Source organism: Ochotona princeps, chromosome 4 (assembly GCF_030435755.1).
Source record: "Ochotona princeps isolate mOchPri1 chromosome 4, mOchPri1.hap1, whole genome shotgun sequence".
Classification (NCBI taxonomy): domain Eukaryota; kingdom Metazoa; phylum Chordata; class Mammalia; order Lagomorpha; family Ochotonidae; genus Ochotona; species Ochotona princeps.
In genome coordinates this window covers 82,478,474-82,503,051 of record NC_080835.1, presented here as the reverse complement: position 1 = coordinate 82,503,051, position 24,578 = coordinate 82,478,474, and the positions used below count along the sequence as shown (strand labels likewise).

General features: G+C 35.4%; 1 protein-coding gene across 1 annotated transcript in view; it reads left to right on the top strand.

The window, feature by feature from the left end:
* GRIA4 (glutamate ionotropic receptor AMPA type subunit 4) overlaps positions 1-24,578 on the top strand; it is a 318,830-nt gene that overhangs the window by 279,011 nt on the left and 15,241 nt on the right. The window contains exon 14 of the mRNA XM_004585025.2: positions 2,365-2,612. Within this exon, the coding sequence (XP_004585082.1) occupies positions 2,365-2,612 (248 nt within the window). The remainder of the gene's footprint in view (positions 1-2,364; positions 2,613-24,578) is intronic.

Sequence of the window (24,578 nt, the reverse complement as noted above, 5' to 3'; positions counted from 1 at the left end):
CATTTATAATGTAACTGCACTATGTAAGTATGTAAATCAGTTATTGCATGGTTTATTATTTAGGGTCAATGGCTAATACTTTCTCACCTACTAGAACAACATTTTGAATCTCTTTCTTCTGGATTTTTAAAGTGATTAATTCAACTTTTTCCCATCTACTATTTAAGCGATTGGGTATATTTAAGCAGCAACAGCAGTGAAGAGTATGAATGACCTCACAGTACTAAGCCCTATTTTTATTTCTCTGTTTTGCTGACACTTTTGTTTAACAGATATGTTCTTTGAAGAAAGCATTCAAGTGAAACTTAAAATTGCCAATTAACTGGGAGTTTTTAAAGTATTTTAATTAAAGCAACACTCAGGTGTTTTATTGCTATTTCCTAGCATATAGTGCAGGATTTAGCACTTGTCGAGCACGACAACTTTCTGAGTGAAACTTTCACATCAAGCTTTAAGTATAGAAAAAGTGTTTATAAGTTAAAGTGTGTGTTTACCATCATTTCTTTAAAGTTGAAACCACCAGAGCAGATATTTAGAGATAATCTGGATCAGGTAATCCACAGTATTTATACTTTTCAGAATTCATTGTAAAATGGAAAAGTTTATTCTATACAACAGAATTCTGTTTCAAGAGCTGGGATGAGCTAAGCCTGGCAACATGACATCCTTCTAATTCCCGTAGTTGTAGCTCTAGAAACCAGGAACTTCTCTTCCCTGTAAAATCATAGAATTTTTGCAATGAAATTGATGTTTTACAATGGGACTTTTTAATAGAAGAATTTCTGTAGTCATGGGTAGTTTTCATTAACTAAACAAACATATATACATCACAGTGCATTTTTTTAAAGGATCAGCAGTATGAAATTTTCCATGGGACACTACAGCAAATCTATTTCATGTTGATACTGGGAAACTACTTTAACATAAGTATATCATTTGTTAATAAAAAGTACATTTTCCCATCAGTTATTATGTGCTTCGTTATTTAGGTTTATTACCTCATATTTTCTCATCAAATACAACCAACATTTCAAATCCTACCTATGTCAGTTTTTTCTTTGTTCACCTGAATAATTTATTTTACCTCAAAATATGATTTTTAAAGTTTGCTGTTTCATATACTTGTTAATTAAAGAATTATTTCTTGTTGAAGTCTATATTCTGGTAAATAAAAAGGGTTTAATCTAAATAAATATACTTGCTGCTCAATATACTTTACACAGTCTTAATCTAGATTAAGTCTCCATCACTTTTTATTTGGATTTGATACAAAACTTTAGTAACTTGTTATGCGATAGGTGCAATTGCACCAGCCAAAAGTGCATGTGGATAATTGCATTATCAGTTCGAATAGGAAACAGACTGTTTTAACCTACTAAATATATGTTTAGGAGATATTTGAGTTCCTTTTGATATATTTTCACATTAAAATTCTTGTGTGAATGAAAAATGTAAGTGAATGCAGATTCCAGACAAAGGGTGGGTAAATTAAGTAATGAAAGTAATGTAAATGGAGACTAAATGCAGAGAAATAAAATGTAAAAATAAATAAGAGTCTAGAATTGAGTCACGGAATTAGAATAAATAACTCTCAAAAACATGAAATCTTCAAAAGCAATCACTTCTCTTCAAAATTATATATACGTGTGTGTGTGTGTGTACTAATTTGAAGATTGGTTTTTTATCAGAAAAACAGCTACAAATGATGAGACCATTCTGGAGTATGGTTCTTTGAGATATTTAATGTAAAATTGTAGCAGATTTCTCCTCCTCTTTAGGTATTCAAGTACTAAATTAATATGTACAACACTTGTCTGTACATTTTGTTTGGATGATTTTCACTTAAACCTTGAAGAATGAAATATATATATATGGAGAGAGAGAGAGAGAGAGAGAGAGAGAGAGAGTAATAGAGTTCCCTATTTCTTACAACTCAAATTCAGAAAGGAAAGGAGCCTGCGGTCTTTACACCAACGCCCACATCTCTAATGGTCCTTTTCAAGTAACCCTGATGTGACACAGAATGTGATTTTACATGCTCAGCACCCTTCATGGATCCTGCATTTACAAAGTAATAATAATTCGCTACTTATGCATTTGAGTATGATAATTATTATGGCAAGAGGACAAGTTTTTCTTTATCATTTTTAGATGCCTGTCATTTCAAACACTTCCTCAAGTGATTTTGAATCATCTTTATCCACTTTGAGAAGAGTCATGTTACTACTATATTACCATATTGGCAAATTGGAGTTAGAGGGAAATGGGCAGGTACTAGGTGGTTTTGTCCTTATCTTGGTTCAGTCAATATTAACACGTTGTTCCCTTCTTTCCTGTATTTAATTTTATTTTAATTTCCTCCAGAGATCAAAAATAGCAGTGTATGAAAAGATGTGGACCTACATGCGATCAGCAGAGCCGTCAGTGTTCACTAGGACTACAGCTGAGGGAGTAGCTCGTGTCCGCAAATCCAAGGGCAAATTTGCCTTTCTCCTGGAGTCCACTATGAATGAATACATTGAGCAGCGAAAGCCATGTGACACGATGAAAGTGGGAGGAAATCTGGATTCAAAAGGCTATGGAGTAGCAACGCCCAAGGGTTCCTCATTAAGGTGGGTGGAATAGTATAACAATATAACATGTGTTGTTATAGTATTCCACCTTCCCTGATGTCCCTGAGAGATTATTTTGTTTTCTGTGTAACCATGGTATGTTTGTTTGTTTATTTTCTTTTTGTCCATTTCATGGTTTGATCAACAATCAGGTAATTTTTTTTCATTTTAGAGTAATTAATCATAGTTGACTTCACTATTTGAAGGCCATATAAAAACCAAACCGGTTGAACACTAGCTGCTTCCAGTGGGCCTAAAACATGGGTGTTAGATGCTTTCGTATCTCATCAACTTTTTTGACCACTAAATTATATGCTATTGTTGTCAGTATTGATTCCATATTTTATCATTATTTTTCTTTTTAGATTACATACCTGGCCATTAGGTGCTAAGTAGAAAGAGATCAACATCTTTCTAACAAACCACTTCTTTCCCATTTCAATGTTTCGTTTATTATGGCATCATTCTATTTTGAATTATCCTCAGCTTGTGTTGGTGCTAAGTTTGAATTCACATCTATTTACAATAGCAATTATGATCAAAGGGTAACCTGGACTCTGGTTTTATGGTGCTTACTCAAGTCACATTCCCACTTATTTCAAAGGGAGTATGGTGTAAGTAAGCTCTGTAAAATTAGACCGAAATGACAACCCTAACACATTTGCAGACACATCCTAAAAACAAAGCATTTTAAGTATAAAGTAAAAGTGAGACTTTCATTCTTAGGGAAATATTGGTTAAATCTGCCCTTTTGATCCTTTTGGTCCTGGACATAAGAGAATTCACATGTTTGTGTCCAGGAGGCAGAATTTCCTATTTTCCTTAAGCAATAAAGGCTTCTGTTGAACTGAGGGGGTTAGATCCCTTCAGAGGGATGACGCAGAGATGACTCTGGCCTCAGTGCTGCTTGCGAGAGCTTCGTGCAAAGCTCAGATTCAAGAAGAAAGCATCTTTGCTAAAGGACTCACCCAAGAACCTGGTCTTGAAAAATGCTGTCTCTGGTAAGCCACTGTGTAAATAAAGGTAATGAGACCTGTACTGCTGCCCAGCACAAGTGAAAGCAGTAGATTGCTTGTATGATTGTCTTCACTGATTTCAAAACAGGAATGGCCACAGTCTCGATGTGCATTTTGGGTGAGACAGGGATGAAAGAGATACAAGAAACAGATTCCAGTACTGGAGAGGATGGTATCTTACATTTTCTAGCAGCGAAATAATAACTAGTGAGGAGGTTTATGGTACGCTACAAAAGCAACAATTTTTTTAAAAGAGACAGCACAAAACTGGTGAGTAAGGATAAATTTGGGTGGATTTTGGCAATTCTGAAGTCAGCTTTACGTGAATGTGAGTCTCGTGAGAACCGGGAGAAATGTGCAGGGAGAAAGCAAAACTAATAAATCATCCATAATTCAATTCTGCCCAAAAAGATTTCAACCACTGAAAAACTTAAACTGCCTTCAGGATCTTTGGTCTGAAATATTTGTATGATACAATAAAGGGAATATTCAATGAGAACAAGTGCCAAATAGATGTCTGTGTAGTCATAGTTATGAGAGTACCTTGGGGTAAATTGTTTAGAAGAAATAAAAGGGGGAAAAGCAATAGTGACTGATACGTAGATCAGTGTTCAGACTATTGATTACATTCACTGGGCGTCTCTTTTGCTCTTAATTAATTCTCTGTGGATATAGCTGCTTTGTCCTCTGTCTCGTGTCTGCAGATAAAGTCAAGCTCCAGGGAGTAAATTTGGCCCTCAGATACGAGTGTGTTTGCCTCCCATTGATGGCAAAAGAGCTGCCTCTTAAATGTGTCGCTTTGTCAAATCCACACTACAGGGATTGTGTGGGGAGAAGCTGAAGGGCTTCATCTGTCTGGAACTGTATAATAATCAGCCACTCACTTCCCCCTCTTTTCCTGTCCTTGCCGGGATCTTGTTAATGAGGCAATTGTTGAACACAGCTTCCTGGATGGAGAGTTTGTTTATGTGCTTTGTTTCATATATGCCATAATTTCCTGAGCAAGCTGGCCCCTGCATGCCAAAACCACAGTCATTTTGGCCCGTCTTTGAGAACACTGGGCGGGCACTGAAGGCTGAATGATTATTCACCTCAACCCTACCTCCTCATTCTCCCATCCCCATTCATCTAAACCGAAGACTCATTAGGTATAATTCCTCACTCTTATCCCACTATGTTTCTTCTGTATCAAAAGAGACAAGCCAATCTAGATATTGACTAATAGGCAGCTTCTGTATAAATGATTCTATTTGTAGAAGTAAATTCAAAACAATCGCTTTTATCAGAGCAAAGCCTAGAGAGTATATACTCATCAGGTGTCTTTGAAATCTTCTGATTCAATTAAGACTTATCACTGTTTTGATGTACAATCAATTTTTTAACTAGGTTTTAAAAATAACAGCTTTGGATTTAGTGAGACATCTGAACTTCACTGTCATTAACTATGACTTTCTCACAAGGTGCTGTTTTGTTTCGTTAAGCAACATAAGACTTCAGGCAAAGGAAAACACTAAGCTTTCCTTCCATATAGGCTTAGCCAGAGAACACAAAGGACTGGCAATGTTCTTTTGGTCTGGGGAATTTTCAGTTTTCAGACTTTGCTGTTTGTCCAAATGCTTCAGAATAAATGTCACCAAAAAAAATTTAATGTAACATACAGTTGAGGTGGAAAGTAGACTTCAGAACAAAGCAATCAGGATTGCCACCAAGTCTACCTGTGACGTGGCTTAAAATAAGTCAATTGTAAAGACGACTTCCCACCTTTGTGGTAGAGAATGAAATACAGGGCTTTGGTTGTTCAGAGACTTTATTTCCAGCCACAGTGTTTGCTGGATACACACTGAGGCGTTTGACCTGCACGTAGAGCTCTCATAGACAACTAACAGCAATGCCCAGGAATTTTGTGTTAATTTCTTCATTTCTCCTGCATGCCCAATACTGTTTATACTTTGATGAATATCATTAATTTCCTCTGCATCCATTTTACAGAGCCCTTGATAATCCAAAGCAATCATGAAAGCCTTTCTCTGGCTGAGAAAATTTTAAAGATTGTGTCAAAACACCCTTTAGATGGCATTGCAGTGACATGTTAAAGTTTAGGTGAAAGAGCAAGCATATTTTTATTTACTAACTGCTCTATCAAACTTAATTCTTCAAATTTACTGTAACAGAATAGTATCTACTAGAGTATTTACGGAGTAATAAAGTCGTTCCACTAAACAACTGTCACTTTTACTACTTTATCGGCACTATACTACTTACTACATTATCGACTTTACTATGCCATAAATAAAATTGTTACCAGCTGTCTAGAGTGAATCATAAAAGTTTGCATACAGTTGACTGATAGATAGATGTGAAGAGAGAATACCTTTTGAAAATACACTCGTAATGTCTGACATTTTGAAGTACCTTCTGGGGATAAAACAATAACTTATATCTGAAGACTCCCTGGTCCTTGGAAGGACTTGTATGCTTGAAGCTAATCCTTAAAGCCCAATCAACAATCTCTTATGTCTTACACTTTTATCATTCAACAATGATCATTCCCACCCAGATCTTACCTTCTCTAAAAATATTTGTGGAACTAGGTATGAAATAAAACACGTATTTAGTCATGAAAAAAAAAAATCACACTTCAAGAGAAAACACTTGCAATGGGACTTGCATCAAAGGATGAGACCTAAAAAAAAAAAAAAAAAAATGATGGCCACTTGCAGGAATTCCTGGCCAGGGGAACTGAGCCCAGAAGGCTCAGCTTACAACAGACAGCTCAGAGACCAGCATGGGGACTACAATGCACATGGTTCATTGATCTTTTCTTTCAACATTTTTAGAATATTCATTATTTTTATTTAAAAGATTTACACACAAGATTTACAGAGAGAGAGAATCTTCCATCTGCTAGTTCACTCCCCAAATTGCCACAATGGCCAGAGCTGAACCAATCTGAAGTCAGGAGCCAGGAGCTTCTTTCCAGGTCTCCCACATAGATGCAGGGGTTCAAGGACTTGGGCCATCCTCTACTGCTTTTCCAGGCCATACCATGAAGCTGGACAGGAAGTGGAGCAGATGGACCATGCACTGGTGCCCATATTGGATGCTGCAGGCAGAGGCTCCTTTCAGTATTTCACAATCTCACATGGTACTCAACCCATGTGCACATCTATAGCAGTATAGGTAGAGTTCTCTGTAGGACACATCACGTTCCTTCTATTTTGACATTTATTATGGCAAAGGTGTTAAAATTTACTGTTCAAATTCATACACGAAAAAGCTATTATCCTAAGGGACCACTTAGTCATTTAACAGTTATGAGCTGTAACTAGCTTAAATTCAGGTGTAGAAGGCCTTTTATATAATATTTGTATACTGTATATGACAAGAAAAGGGAAGCTTACTTTCAGCATTAGAAATAAATCATCTTAGACATGGGGAACACATAAAATAAAGAATTTCAAGGCTGACTACTGGTTAGTGCCAAGCTTCACCATACTGAAAACGAATAAATATTCATCATGTCTTCTGGAAATGAGGTGTAACACATTAGTATTCAAAATGTGTTTCTAAAACTACTATGAAAACAAATACATTTTGTACTTATCAGTATAATTCTTAATTTTACTGTCACTAGAGACACTACATGTAGCTTAGTTTTTCTGATCTCATTGCATTTTGGAATATAGTGTGTCAGTTAGGGAATGGACATACACCTGCAAGACAATCAGTTGCACTTCTCAATATGCACACACACACATGTAAACAAACCTCCTTTCCTGTGAGGTATTTAAACACACACCCAATGTGTTCACAGAGAAGCTGATGTTTATTATGGGAACTCAATATTTTGTGTTCACAAACTGCAATGACACATGGTAAAGCTCCAGTGTTACATGTGCCCTAAGGGAAACACTCACAGGGCAGAATATATGTAATCCACCTTCCCTTTTGTGGATGTTCAGCACAATAGGAACCATAAAACTTTCACTGCCGTTTGACACTCTATGTTTTTATTTAGCTTTATCCCATAACTAAAAAAAAAAAAAAAAAAAAAAAAAGCGAAAACTGCAGCTCCCCATGTACAGGGAATAGATATTTCTTTTCTTCTGTGTTTCATTAAGCCTTTATATATTTTTTGCCATTCTTCCAATTAGATTTTCCTACTTCCTAAAATTATTTGCTTTCAGTCATTCTTTCAGAGATTTATCCATTTATCTGAAAGCCAGAGTAATAGAAAAGGAAGATAGAGATCTTCCATCTGCTGATTCACTCCCTAAATGCCAGATCCATGCCAGTCAAAGCCAGAAAGCAGTAACTCCAGCCTCATCCCCACATGTGTGGCACAGGCCCAAGTGCTTGGGCTGTTATCTACTGCCATCCTAAGTGTATTAGCACCAAGCTGGGTCTGCAGTGGAGCAGCTAGACCTCGAGCCAGAATGCTGTTGCATGATGCATAAATTTCAAGCAGCAGCCTAACCCACTGTATCCCAAGGCTGGCTTCTGCTCTCAGTCTTTTGACAGGACACTGAATAAATAGTTGCTAGAATCCAGCTGGGAATTTTTGGAGTAGTTTTTCTCATTATTATTTTCATAATGTTAATTTCAGTAAATATTTATATTATTGTTTTAATTTACATTTTGTGGAGAACAATGTGACAGTTCAATATTGTATAAAGTACATCTTGATCAAATATTAGTTAACAGTTCCATCTCCTTAAACATATTTTCTAATATTTTGGTTAACACATAATAACTACATGTTTGTATGGTAAATTGTGATATATAAATAAAGCTATACTAATAAAAATTGGAATAGCTAAGGTTTTCATCCCCTAGTCTTCCCACTGTGCTCCAGAACTCTAGAATGTAGTGATTCTATCCACCCAAAAACTTAATTTTTCAGCCCATCACTCTCCTTGCTACCACATTTAAACCTTGTGTTTTAGCAGCATCTGATAAAGAAGGTGATTTGGGGCCTTTTTAATTATTATTACCGTAAATAGGATGTAATTGAATAAAATTGATCTGTTACCAAGAAATTTAGCAATTTATTAGGTCTTCACAACCTAATGCGATGGGAGACAGTTATAAAATAATACAGAATTTCAAACTGCTGTTTCTTTATTTGACAAAATCTTTATATATAAAGAATATCTATAACTCTAAAATTCAAATTAATTTATCGGAAATAGAATGAACGAGAGTACAAAACATAAGGCCATGCAAATATGATAACTTTGACCTACACATGCCTTAGCACAGGCTTTGCAGGAGTGACCATTGCCATTTGAGAGATCATAACCCCTAAGATGCATAAGAGCAAGGCACATGCAGAAAGGTTCCAGTGAGTGGGAAAGAGGCACAGTGAGCAAAGACCAGGCACTCAGAAGGGCATCACAAAGGGTATCTTAATAGAAGCATAAGGAAAAGAGAGAAGCAATGAAGGAAGCTAGATAGAACCAGGAATCCTAGAGCTAGCAAAACAAGAGCAACAGCAAATGTGAGTCTGCCTAGAGCCCCTGTTTTCTCTTTTATATTGAGTCAGATAGCTTGGTTGTGGGCCAAAGGCTAAGCTGCTTGCATTTAAATCCCAGCAAAGGATAAATTGAGAAATTATGTATGTGAGGCCTTCAAGGTCCTCTAAGCTTGCCTGGAAATCATGAGTGAACATTTTACAGACAGAAAAAAAATGTCTGCACTCCAAGACAGGAAGGTACACCAGGTATCATGAAGGCATTCCAGGTCAACAGCAAAGAATTAGTGTGTGCATAGGACTCACGTGTGGATGTAGCCAAAGGAGCTGCATGTCAGGACTATTGCTTTGTTGTTAATTTCCCTTCATTTCCTCATGCATCCGTTCTCTGGACCAACACACATGCCTTTAAAAAGAAGGTTTGGAGTTGTTCCCGCCATGTATAACATAGTTTTTGACCATAGCTACAAAATTGCACTTTAACCCTGACTATACTCAATTATTAAGAAAATGTGTCAGATTTCCATCGTATGATAGCAGTGTATAGGATCGTGGCTTTGACTGATAGCAAACAGTTTTGAAATTTGTGATTACAAAATTGTCTAAGTGGCTCTTAGTAGATCCTCAAAGCATCAACAGACATCATGTCACAAGTTTGGTGGATATTGTCACTTGCACATCATTTGTGTTGAATTCCATTCTCCAAGCTTGCCTTTCGGTAGCAAATTTTGCCAGGAAAATGACCACCACAGTAGCCTTAGCAGAGGCTGTGCAGGAGTAACCAAGAATATTTTGAGAGATGATAAGTCTTATATAACACTAACAACTCTGACCAGTTTGGAAGAGTCAAAAAACGAAACGTTCTAATCATGCACCAGTGGGTTTCTACTCCTTATTGTCCAAAGTCCCTCTTAGCTAAAAGTATAGAGATGGAAGAAGGGGAACTGAAGAAGGGATAAGTGGGAGAATCATTGTAATAGATATGTAATGAATATTTTTATACACATACGACAAAAAGCCTTGAAGAAAAGCTAGTAACTTAAATTACCATAAAACACCAAAATGCCTATAATAAAATGCTGTAAGGCTCACGGTACTATGGAGACATAATCCACTCTTCAAGGTAGAATTCTGTGTAATGCTGCTTAATTGTACTTTTATGCTAAGGACTAACGTCTACTTACCCCATCATGAGTAAACAGTGATTTAAATGGAAGTGTCCCTATTTGCTCAGGACAGCATAGGAAACCACTCACAAACCAAGAACAACACATTTTGTCGCTACAGATATTATCAGCCAGCTTAAGTCTAGTTTATGATTCATATATAAGCAAAGGAACATAAAGTAGTTTAGCAGTCATTTTACATGAGCTGAAAAAGTAATGTTTTTGTTGTACAACTGCATTCCATGTTTATTTAGCAGGAATAAGAAACTAAAAAACAGAAACCTAGTTCTGTAATTCTTTATTCTCAGAACAAAATAACATATATTTAAGATAACTGCGCCACAAATATACATTATTATAAACACATTGGAACACCTAAATTAAAAAGTGAACTTTCAACTCTCCAAGATAATTAGCTCTGACTTCAAACCATGTCAGGAACAAGCCTTAAGTTAATTATAGGAACATTTTATAAATAACAGAAGTTAAGAATATTGTGAACACAATTTTTATCCTCCTTGATTTAAACATATCTTTTTCATGATTGAAAGATAGTTTTTTAAATTTTTGTTTATTTATTTATTTGCTTATTTACTTGAAAGAGAGAGAGAGAGAATCTTCTACCCACCAGTTTGTCCCCAAATACCCTTAATAGCTGGGGTTGGGCCAGGTTAAAGCCAGGAACCAGGAACTTCATCTGGATCTCCTGTGTGTAACAGAGAGCCAACATCTGAGGCATCACTTGCTGCCCCAAGGTGTGCATCAGCAGAACCTGGGTTCAAACCCCAGCATTCTGACACAGGCTGCCATTCCCCAAGTGGTGTCTTAATCATTGTGCTATATGCTGACTCCTGCAAAATAGTTTCTATTAAATGGACAAATTGTATAGTTTCTGAAAACATGAGGGCATTGTTATTAGATAACCATAGAATGAAATGCACTTTTTAAAATTTTGCAAACCCTTTTTAAATATATTTATTTACTTTCATATAACCCAACAACAAAGAAAAGGCAAAGGCATGAAAACATTTCTAAGATCAGCTTCTTCCGTCAAAGCATAGGACACTTAGTTGCTGTGGGAAACTGCACCCGAAACACCACCAATCCCAAGTCCTATCATACAAGGTTGAAACAAGCCAGATTTTGTCTAGCTTTCACTTCTCTGTATTGTAAGAGTAGCTGATAAGGAATCTGATCCATGGATAAACTTACACAGAAGTATTAATACCTCAGCGATAAATACTTGAGAATTATTAAAATAAGAATTAAATTGCAGTGAACAAGTCCTCACTTTGTAAGAAAGTCTAAGAACATATGGATCTGCATGTATTGATGCCTTACTATATTTGCAACTAGAACCACATTGAAAAAAAAAAGAAAGAAAGAAATCCTTTAAAACATTATGAGCAATTACAGCTGCTTTACTTTACTGGTACCTTTTGCACAAAAATACATATAGATTTTTAAAGGCATAAGATAGCAAAAATGAAGCCAGGTATTCAAAGTCCTCAAAAAGCACTGAAGCTTTGGCTTATATTGGAAGCTAGTCAGATATAAGTAGAACTAAATATGCTACAAGAAAAGCTACTGCATCCAAACCAACAAAAAGAAAAGAGTATAGGTGAAAAAAATGCTTTCTACTAAATGATATAATGATAATACTGTATTAGTCAAATAATCAATTAATATGTAATTTTAATAAATGTGCTCAATACTAAAAATAAAACATATTTGATTCACACAGAGCACTAAAAACCAGTGAGCCATGAATTTTTAGCTGAAACCATAACTGTAACAGAACAATGTTACACTTTTCAAAACCAGTTACAGATTTTTTTAGATGCTCCTTGCTGTTGTAGTGCCATTTTATTTTGTAGAAAGACACTAAGTTAGACACGTTAAGTGACTTGCCCACAGTTCCATGGCTGAGATCAGAAATGAGCTCTTCTGACTCGTTCCAGTGCTCTTTTGGGAAAGAACAAAAGCAGTTTTCCTATTTTAATATAAATTGAATTTACTCTAAACATTTTCTGTGATTCTCCCATGCTACAGTTTTGTCAATGTTGATGATTTCACAGAACACTGAAAATATTCAGATATCAGGTTTCCATGACTTTCAATTTATATTAAAATAAGTAAACATATTGAGTTAGAAAAAGTATACACAAAGACGAAATTCAGATCAGAAAAAAAATAAACAACTTGGAGGCAAAAATCTAGACTTTTCTCCCCAAATGGTAAAAACAGCTTATGATACCAAACATCATATTTGTTCAAGTAGAAGTAGATTCTTACAACTCACATCCCAGGGAGGAGAACTGAAGTTAATAAGTGTTCCTATCTTCCCATTTCACAGAGCTCAAGTTTTGGACTATCTAGCAAAGCAACTAAGCATTGTGTTTGGAATTGTAGACACTTATAAAAATGAAGGAAAATTTAGTCTCAGAACCTAAAAAGAAGCATGTGCAGTTTTGGAATTAAAGAAGTCACTTCTTCTTTCAGTAAGCAGCTTCTTTCATTGAGTCTGTGTGCAATGTGAAATGGAAAAGGTGTTGGAGGCAGAACTATACAAATAGACACAGGTCTCATACAGCTATCTATGCATTAAAAATATATATATCAATAGTAAACAATTGGCAAGGTTCAAATCTTCACTGGATCATGTAAAAAGGAGAAATAAAACAGCATATGCATGAGGAAGGATTTATATTGATGCTTGCAGATAAAGTATTTCCATATCTGGATGATAAAAATTGATTCATGCAATGTTGTCATGTGGTGTGCTAGCATGAAATGCTAGAAAAAGGCCATTTTTAGGCACTACAATTGCTATAAAGTCTTCAGTACTACTTAATTTCTTTTACATTTTTGCTCTTCATCTCAAATGACAGTCAGTTTATGTCCTGAAGCCTGAAGACTTCAGAGACACTGCCATGTGGCTCACGCTAACCAGAATACCTATGCTTATTCATATTCAGGGATTCCTAGATCGTTTCTCAATATAAAAACATTTTCTTCAAAGATCTGTCATATAAATGTCTTTCCTGGATGAAGCAGGTATTTCATTAAAAAAAATTATAGATTTTTTTTTTTTTACCATTTAAAATTTTCTAATTGTGGTTTTTCGTGAAAATGACAATGCTTTCCAGGCATGTTTTTTGGAAATGAGAACTTAGAGGCTAAAAGGCTGATGCTTTGCTAAAATAAACCTTTTTTAAAGTATTCATGAAAGACAGTAAATGAAGTTTAACTTCTCAAGGAAAAAATACAGAAATGAGATGCATGTTGTAGTGGGAAGAATTTTATTACATTGTTTATTTAATGAAGCTTTAAGTGATTAAAATGTCTAGGATGAATCCAACACCAAGAAAATGGTAACAATAATAGATGGTGACAAAGTGGCATGAATACCATATAAAGTGAATATATAGATTCAGTGTTTTTTCCCTGCACATTTTCATAATGGCCATTAAAGTGGTGATTAAAACATTCTTCATTTTTATGTCTCTGGAAAATACTGGGACAAACTGAGCACATCCAAAGTACATCCATTTTCTCACCTGATGCCATTTTACGTGATGAAGAATTTTAATAAGTTACCCAAAGTTAAATAACAATAGCACATGATCTTGTATGGGTTCAGGCTCATTCTTGGTCTCCACTCTCCTTCATGTCTCACAAAATGCAATCAATTGTCTGGTATTTGATTTTATTTTTTTATGAAAGCAAATCATTCACCATCTCTGAAATTACGCCAAAGGGTAACTAGAATCTGAAATTAAGCTTAGCTAGTCATTGGATAAAGTATTTCAAACAAAATCATATCGGAAACTACCCAATAAAAAGAATTGAAATATTAGTAGCTACTATCTCCCAAGCATAGGTAGATGATAGATAAGTATCTGTATACATACATATATTGATAAACTGACTCAGGAGTCCCACAGATCCTTGACCTTGGTGCTATTACTATCTTTGTGTGGACAGATAATACTGTTGAAACAGTTCAGAGGCTAAACTGGAGCTCATTGCTGTGTGATTTCCAAATCCATTCTCGTTTTACAAGGCTGCTCTGCTTCTCTCCAAAGACACCTGGAGCCTTTGACAGAAGCACATTAAGGGAAAAAAAAAATCCATCTGTGGTCATACCACTCTGAAAGCACCCAATGTCATCTGATCTTAGATGTGCAACAGCATCAGGCCTGATCAATTTGTGGACTGGGGGTTAAGGAGAATTCTATCTCTATTCATTTTTTTTGAAGCAAAAATAAGCACAAATAAGCACATAGCTTCTGATAGTAAGTTTTTCCTAAGCTTTTCACCTAAAGATGCATCAATTTTTTTATTTTTTAAGATTTGTTCAATTTAGTTTGAAAGTCAGATTTACAGAGAAAAGACGAGACAGAGACAGAGAGAGAGATCTTCCATCTGCTGGTTCACTCCCCAGATGGCCACAATGGCTGGAGCTGAGCTGATCCAAAGTCAGGAGCCTGGAGTTTCTTTTCCAGTTTCTCACCTGGGTGCAGGCCCAAAAACTTTAGCCATTCTCCGCTGCCTTCCCAGGTCATAAGCAGGGAACTGGATCAGAAGTGGAGCAATTGGGACAAAAACTGGTGCCCATATGTGATGTCAGCATCACATTCAGAGGATCAGTCTGTTATGCCATCGAGCCAGTGCTGTAATTTTAACAGTTTTTGCAATAATTATGGTTCATAGTGGCTTTAGTACCACTCCAAATGTGGTGTTGCTGTAGCCTTGTCATTTTACTCTCAAAACCCTGGGAGACCATTAGGTGGATGGGTGAGAATACCAAAGCAAAATGCTTTTTCTTAAGCATCTCTAGATGCACTACATGAGGCAGCCTCTGGGAACTACCAAGCAGTAGCCTTCCACAAATGCCCTGCTCGAAGTCATTCCTATTAGAGCTCTCTAATAAGATAGATAAACTAAAGACAGAATCTCCCTCTTTCAGAATTGTATTCATTCCCCTTTGGCTTAATCCTTAAAACACATTTTATAATAAATTCAGTGGAAGCTCCAGTGTATCAGACCGTTGATAGTGTCTTGTGAGACCTAAGGAAGGGGTTGGCCAGAACTGAACTTGACTTTAATACAAGACCATGTTCTATTATTGTTTAACTTTGGGTATTTCTCCCCTAGGAGGAGGACAGAGGAGAACTAACCAGCTCCAGGACCAAGGTAAGAGGGGAGTTTTCTTTCAAAAGAATGGGTTCCATACGTTTGAAGGAAACCCCTCCCCCACCTATTTTTAATCCCTTTCCTTTATACATCTATATTTTTTTAACCCACCAGCATTAGGAAACCAGCTTGCCACCCCATGCATAATAGCTACTTAAACATTCACCTATAAATGTGATAGCAGGAAAATAGTTACAACTTTCACATAAATCGTACTGGTGATTTGCTGATGCATTTATGCTTTCCATCATCATTAATGATTAGTGCAAGTCTTCTACTAAGATTGAGGTTCTTGCATAGCCCCCATGGAATTGTTAGCAGCTGCTAATTTCTCCTCATGCAGATTTGCAGTTATTGGGAATCAAACTCTAGTGGGTAAAGATCACAAGAGTATTGAAAATAAATCCAAAATGTTTCCACAGAAATGTCATTAGCAAGAAATGCTTTAGCAAGCATCTGATAAAACTTCCATGATATACATTTATGTATTTTAAAAGATGTATTTATTTTTATTGGAAAGGCAGATTTAAACAAGGAAATACAAAGAGAAGAATCGTCCATCTGCTGGTTCATTTCCAAAGTGGCTGCAATGGACAAGGCTGAGCCAATGTGTCAGGAGCATTTGAGTCAGGAGTAAGAGCTTCTTCCAGGTCTCCCACATAGGTGCAGGGCAAAACTTTTGGTCATGTTTTACTGCTTTCCCAGGCCACAAGCAGGGAGCTGGGTGAGAACTGAACCAATGCCGCTGTGGGGTCCTGGTGAGGATGTGGCCACTGGGCCATTGTGCCAGGCCATCCATAATGTAATTTTGAAAAATGTCAGGCTGGACTTTTAGTCAGAAATAGTATAGACTTTGTAATATAGTTAAGATACTGTATGAAAACTGAGGTTAGAAAAATGAGAGGAAAGGAAAAATTACTCTCTTAAGCATTATTTTTCCATGCCTGTGCACCCAGGCCTCTGATAGACTGCCTTTAATGGTTTCCAATCCAATGTTTTGCTTTTATGTTGCTGTTCATGGAAATAAGTATTGCTTACCTTTGATATTCTTTCACATTGCTACATTCCTCAGTTCACAACCTAAGCAGAACAACTGGTGAAAAAATCATAAAAGTTATCTAAGAAATTAAAACATTATAAGTTGTATTATATGGCTTACGAGAGACTAGGTTCCCAATCCTGTTCAGTAAGAATAATAAACATTGCTGTAAGATACAGTTGCTATCCTAAAAGAAGGAAAACTTATCTCCACAGACAACCTTGTAGTGTGCCATTTAACTCAAAGCAAGCGTGAGTGCTTCAGATAGTAGATGTTACTGTTGAAGAAGCAAGAAAAAAACTCCAGAGTTTCTGGGAAAGACTTCATTAAGAAAGCTTACATTTATAACTTATAAATATTAGTTGAGTGAATAAATCAGTGTAAGATTGCTGGACAATAAAAATTCAGTAAGACAAGGATGAGGGGAAAAACAATTTCAGGTGAAGGTTCTTTCATGAGTTAGGAGTCAACTCTGAATAAAGTACTGTAAGGAAACTACTTTAGCTGAAAGCAGAGAGTAGGCTTTGGGGATCAGTGTGGTGAAGAGAGTAGACATTTTGAATACAATCTCTGATTCCACTTTTGCCATTCACTGGCCCCGCAACCTTAGGCGTACTTTCTTCATCTACAAATACAGAGGAATCCTCGATCAGAATTTTAGCAGGGTTCAATGAAAATATTAACGACTTGACATAATGTCTAGCTCAATGAAATGTAATGTAATTTCACTTTTAAACATGTATCTAAGCCATTAGTGGGATTTCAGCCCTAAATGTCACAAAAGTTAGAATAATATCTTCGAATCAGTTTCTGAGTTGTGAAGATTTCTGCATGCACTATAAACCACGGAGAAGCAAGCTTACCTTGGCTCCAAGGTTGAGATAGCCGATGAATCTGTCCTTGGTGATAAACACTTTACTCGAGTAGATGCCAGTATAAAAGAAACAAAAATATGAATTTGGGAAACACGTTTCAGCAAAACAGTTCTTTATGAGTAATTGGTTAAAGGAAAGGAAAAATTCAAAGATGATATTGAGTTTTTATGATTGAGACAGTACTTTATGATGTGTTTTTGCAATTCTATTACTTTTATGTGAAATTTCTGAACTGTTATTCTGGAGCTCTCTTGTGATGCTCTTCTTGGGGATCCAAGATTATATATCCTAACAGATAAGTGCTTAAATCAGTAAGAACTGTCTGTGTATTACGATATTTACTTGTCACCTTGGGAGAAAACAAATGTTACCAGCTGGTTAGATCAAATCAGCTTATAGATTATTGACATTGCTTTTCATTTTAAAAAAATGTCTATTGCCATTCTTCTTTGAGCACTTAGTATTCATTCAGTCAACAGACTCCTTTCCATCAAATTTCATCTCAACTCAAGGAATATTTAGCCTGAGAGGACAAAAGTTGCCAATTTACTAAAACAGAGGATATATAATTAAAATCACTTGTAAATATTAATCAGGAATATCTCTACCAGGCTTGATAAACTTCTCAGGAAAAAAAAAAAGTTGATGTAGGAGGGATGAATAAACAGTTCAATATTCAGAAAGAGATTGGCAGGAGGCAAAGATGATGATACACAGGAAAGAGCACTGGACCAGAAAGAGAAGACTTGCTGCCAGCTGGGCTCTGATGGACAAGTCACCTAACTTCCTTTAGGTCTCAGGGACCACATCTGTAAAATGATAAGATTTAGGGTCATATCTAACCCACATTTTGATTCAAACATTCTAGCATGCTTTGCCTTTCAAGTAATTGGCAAACGTCTTCAGAAGCTGACAAAATATGGGAAAGTGAACAAGATTCAAGGAATGGTTTAGAATTCTGGAACTGGTGTAAGGAGAATAAGCACCAGGGTCCAGAAGATGAAAGAACCCAGAGTCAGGAATAAGGCTGAGCCCACAAAGTGCCTGCTGGTCAACACGAGGTGGTCTGCCTGACAAGCCTGGTATTATTAAATGTTGCACAGTCTGGGAACCTGATAGTAATTAGTTTTATATTTTTGAAATTACATTGGAGAATAATAACATCACAAATAAGTAATGTTCAATCAATTGAAGAACTTAGCATTCTAAGCAGCTGTGGTCTCCTCTGAAAACAAGGCTCATCTTTAGACATCATGATCAGACTGTGATCTCAAAAAGGGGGTGATTTGAGACAAGCATTTCACCCCAAAAGTTCACCCATCCAGAAATAAGAACACTTTATTTAATATGAATAATTGAGATTATCCCAATATAGTACTATATTAGTATGAAGAGAGGCACGTTTTGAAAATTTAGAGAACTGCTTTATTGATCTTACATGATCTAAAACTTTTCAGTCTAAATGTGTTTGCACAACAACCACAGACTGAGGTTGATATGTTGAAAGTCTATCCCACTAATTCAGTCTTAAGAGTTCTCATGAAAATTCTGGAGCCATCATCTCCAAAACCTTTTTACATTTCTTAACTTCAATAAACATACTTTAAAATGAGCACTAATTAATTCTAAAATAAATTAATCTAGAATATATGTTTTTAATCCATATTCACGTTTTCCCCTCTAAGAACTAAGAATCCCCATAAATTTTGTGCCAACTTATAATTTATGCATTTCTGCCTTTTTCCTGAAAAATTAACCGTGGTTTTCATTGGATTCTAAAAGAGGCTATTATCCAAAATAGTTCAGGAAATTTTAGTTTGTGATCTAAAATTGATACAAATCATGAAGCTAAACTACCTGAAATGTTTGTAGAGATTACCTTAAAAAATCATTGACATTAAAAATACAATCAATGTTTTCTTTATCACAATCCCTAGCTAATGCTCTGATAATTATTAGCAGCTATCTTCATAGAAACCACAATACTCTTTCAAAGAATCACTTTCTTCAGACCCAGTTCTACAATGGTAACTTGTCCTGGAATTTCCAAAGATGCAACTTAAAATTGTTGGAAACTAGTCCAGTTTACACTTAATTTGTTCAATTCTCCTTGTACACTTCAAACAAGAAATGCGGAGAACTATATACTAACTTAAATACATATATGCCATCAAAACACTGAAGCGGACTCCAGATTTCATCTTTACCAAGTCAGTATTCAAAATTTCATTATAAATATTGCTGAGCTTAAGTTTCTCTCCACTTACAAAACTTTCCCTCTTAATTTTGATTTGTTACGTAGCACCAGTGCTGTTCTATGAAGATTTTACTATTGCATTAGCAAAACTGAGTGAAAAATTCATACCTCTTCCAAAATCTTTTGCATATATATGTAAAGCAATTTAGCACAAATTCTGCCTTTGGAAATGAGTGCACAAATCCAACAGAGCGAAAAGAGTCTTGTGCTTGTCTACTGGAAGGAATAATTTGGAAGAAAAGGAAGAGCATGGCTACAAGTTAAATTGAAAACCTAGTGGAGCATTGATAATGCTGAGAACCAGTTCCTCTTGCAGCCTAAATAGCCGATAGAAGGTAGAACTAGGAATGCGAATGTAATTCTTTAAGCTCAAATTCAGCCCTGAACACTTCATAATTTGAAAACGTAATGATTTTTATTTACTTTTTATATTCTCCTGTTTGAAAAATAGGTATCTTTTCAGCAGATTTACACAAAGTTGTGGGGTCTGTTATAAATTCTTACTTTTCTCTGCTAATGTGCCCCATCCACCTTTATTTGGGAGGACATAATTAAACAAATTACAAAAGGCAAATCCCTTATGTATAACAGGCTTCCATGCATATGGCTCATGTGACAGTATTGACAATACCACCATCATTCAATAATGGAATGAGAGTTAATAATTCCTTGGTTTTCACGGTGTTGTAATTTGCTTGTTAGAATGGTATCATAAGCAAGTTTAAAACAAATGAGTATTCCAATCTGGAAACTGCTTGATTTGTAGAAATGGATATGGAAATATGTACTATCATGGAAGATTAAAAGCAAGTTCCTTTTTTTTGTATTCCTGCAAGAAATCTAAAAATGTCTTTTCTTAAGGTCTCCAAAAACTTATCTTGAAAATAACATAGTTGCCAGCAATGGAATTCCTTTTTCTACACTCAAAACTATATTCTTGCTTTTCTGTAAAAATGTGTGATTTAACAGATTCAAAAATATACAGACACATTTAATCCATCCCAAGAGAAAAGATCCACCCTGTTCATGTAAACATGTGAGAAACATTAAGTCTCCTCTCTAGGCCCCTAAGAGCTCTGTTAACCTCCTGCAAATTCCATCTGATGAGCTAGACCTGCTAATTGATGCATTGCTCAAACCTCTCTGCCTGAAATATTCTCCTCAAATACTCCAGAACCTGTATAGAAACCAAATACAGCCTATGGCCTCCAGGCTGTTGACAGAACAAGGCAAATGGGTCAAGCCAAATAAAGTCTTTCTGAGCTCACCAAGAATAACTTATAGTTTTTATCGATTCCTCAATTGTATTTGATCCAACATAGAATGTACACTTCGGACTGAACAGACAATTTTTAATGATTTACTTATTTAAAAGGCAGAGTTATAGTGAGACAGAGAGACAGAGAGATCTTTCATCTGCAGGTCCATACCCCGACTGGCCACCACAGCAAGGGCTTGGCTGGGTCAAAGCTTTGAATTCCGTCCAGTTCTCTCAAGAATTTGGGTCATCTTCTTCTACTTCCCCATACATATTAGCAGGGACCTGGATCATAAGTAGAGAAGCCAGGACATCAATCATTGCCCATAAGGGATTCCAGCATTGCAGGAGGAATCTTAACTCAATGCTACAGAACTTTGGCCCCCTAAATAAACAATTCTAAAAGGTCTTTATATTACAGAATAATTGAGACAGGGGTTTTGTTTGTAGCTAATTTTCAAAGTATCGTTGTGCGTTAGAGAGAATTTTGAGTGGGTGAGAAATCCAAACTATTCATAATTATTCATAATCCCTCCATCCAGACATAATGATTTATTGTGTTTTCCTACACCAACTGATATTAAAGATACATAGTTTATTCCCAGATTAATACCAAAATGAATGCACATATTACTTCTTTTTTCATTTAACATTGAAAGTATTTTTCAATGCCATTAAAAGGTTGTAATGATTGTAAAATTTTAGTCATATAAATTGTTGGTGCTTATCAATACTATCATGTCAGGAGCTTTCTCAAAATCATGCAGACACGTTATACCCCAGAAGGATCTGAGATAGCAGGGATAGGTCTGCGCATTTTATTTGTAATAAATGCCTCTGATACCCAAATCAAGCTTGAAAACTGGAGATACGGACCAAACTCTACTAGATTTATTTCTCCACTCCTTTCAAACTTAACTGTTTTTGTGTGTGTTTTAATACATTAGTATGTTATAATATTTATTATTAGTTATATTGCCAGTATCTTTAGGATAAAGAGCAAGAATTTTAAAACAAAAAGCTTTTGCTACATAAAGACAAATTAGTATTCCCCTTCTTTCATGATCTCACCCATGTATGAGCAGGTTCATCTTATCAGCTCTTTGACTAGATTGATGTTATTCTGCTTACCTTTTCAGTATGAGCAAACAAAAAAAATGAATTTGAATTAAATTCACCCTAGTTTAATTACAGGTAAGGCTTAATTAATTTTTTATAATTTCTATTTCTTCCAATATAAATTATCCATCAATTCTGATTGTTCATTTTACAGAAATTTTTTGATGCTTTATAAAATGTATTCTTTTTTCCACCAAATTTTTAAGTTTTATAATTTATTAAAGATCATTTAAAAAACATGTTCAGGTAAATATTCAGAACATTTGATGGCTGATAAATATTTTACACAGCTTGTACACACACCCACATATATATATGTGTGTATCACATATATATATATATATATATATATATATGCATCACATAGATACACACATTTTTATGGGGAAACTAATATGAAAAGGAATCCCAGTGAAGGCAGTACTACTTACAGCTAGGTAGATTTCTTTCTGCATTACTTATGGATACTTTCTTATGAGAATAGAGATGCACTAGCACCACTACTTAGCAATTAAAGTAAATATATTGTATTAGCTCCCTACACTACTGACATCACAGACAACAATAAAACATTCATCCAATTAAGTGAAATGGAACTGAATTTACCTAATCAAACAGAAGACATTTCAAATTATTTTGTGTTCAAACTAAATATTTTTTGCTTGTTCTATGAGCAGATGTTGACTAAATCCAAAGGTTATATCATTAGTCCTTTATGATAACATTCACAAGTCTAGAAAATTATAAAAATGCAAGTATACTGAACTTAAACTTAGGTTTTTTAAAACTCGACCTGTTTACTAAGACATTTACTAGGTTATAGTCAAATACATTACCAATAGAGAAATTAGAGTATTAGAAATATGGATTAGCAGTAGATATAAGGCGTAAAATAAAGTACTACAGCATATCCAAATCTATATAATTTGATGACAAATGATTCATGCAAGGTGAAGCAATCAGAGATCAATGGATTAGCCTAGATTAACCATCCTTTTTGTAAGAAAGCTTTACTTTGCTCTAAGTTAATTTAATCACAGTTAATCAATTTTAAAAGTTTAAATTTTTAATGCTAGTCTCCATTATAAGCTTTTGCTCTGTGTGGTATTTCAACAAGATCTTGTTAGCAAGCCTGAGTCCTGGTTACTAAAGCAATGCAGTATGGATTTTTTCACTTCAAACTTGATTAAAGGAAATTTCAGGAATAAATATCCTTGGGTTTTCCACAACTCCTGGGATATCACCAGAGGAGAATTTTGTTTCCAGCCCTGAATCAAGTCCCCCCTCATCTCACCTCTAGGAAACAGCTCTTTGGGGATAGTTTTTCGTTGTCTAGAGTTCTCTCCTAAGGCCTAAACAGCAGAGCAAATAAAACCTGATCTTTTCACCTGGGTTCTATTTCAGTCTGTCAAAGGTCATTGTCAACACAGCTGGGTTCTCCAGTGTTACTACCACAGCCACCAAGAACAGGATAACTTATTGTTGTTTCTCCATTCTCTGACTTAGTTTAATGAAAAATACTTCATTTTAGTTGACTTTATTCTGTAAAAACTTCATTTATTACAATAAGCAGAATAATTAATGTAAAAAGTGGTCCACTACATTTTTGTTCTCTGTCTGCTTGGGAGATCTCCACTAAGGCTCACCAGACGCTTTAGGGTAAGAATAGCCCTTATAACCAATATGAGTGTCCGACATGGATTATGAGGTCAATGTCTGAAATATATAGAACAGGATTTCAAAGTAGTAATGACAGATGCTGCACCGAAGATCTGTTTCCCAGGTCTTCCATTGCCCGGCCTTTGGATCTTTGGCTCTATTAATATTACTCCTTCAACTTTTTCATGCTGGTTGGAAGAAAAGTATTCTAACCTAGTCATATGCACATATTTTCAAGACATTTTGCAGTTATAAAGTAATTCATTCCATAGACTAGAACATATATCTAAGTGGTCATTATATATATTCTATGCTGCAGTCAAAATTGAAATCTTTCAAGGTTTAGACTTAAAAATATTATAGAAGGAATCATCAGACAATTGTGAAACATAAAAGGAACTTTAATCATGCAAAGAAATAGTGAAATACAATAGAATTTTCTTCAACTATTAATTACAGAATATCTTCAATGCTTTATTAATGTAAATTTTACACAGGAAGCTATTAAGTGCTCCTAACTGAAGGACGTCCTTCTGTAGGGAAACTATTGAATTGTGTATAATAAAAGCCAAATGTGTAGAAAGACATATATGGATAGCAGTGTGAAACTACATGGGTTTTACATGGCCTATTAGAAAGATAATGTCCTAGAATAATTCTGTAGAAAGCTTGATTCAATTTTCTCAAGATAAAGCTTTTTTTGTTTTCCTTATCCATTCCTTTATTTTGCTTTTTTGCTTTCTATTGTGCTGTGAAACTATCTTTGGGTATGGCTAATACTGATAACCCTGTTAAATAACCCTCTCATGAATGGTTTGGGTTTTGGTTTTATCCAAGGAATTGTCTAAACCAACATATGAAATAATTGGAATATCAGTTAATAACAAACTACCATGAAAGCTTTG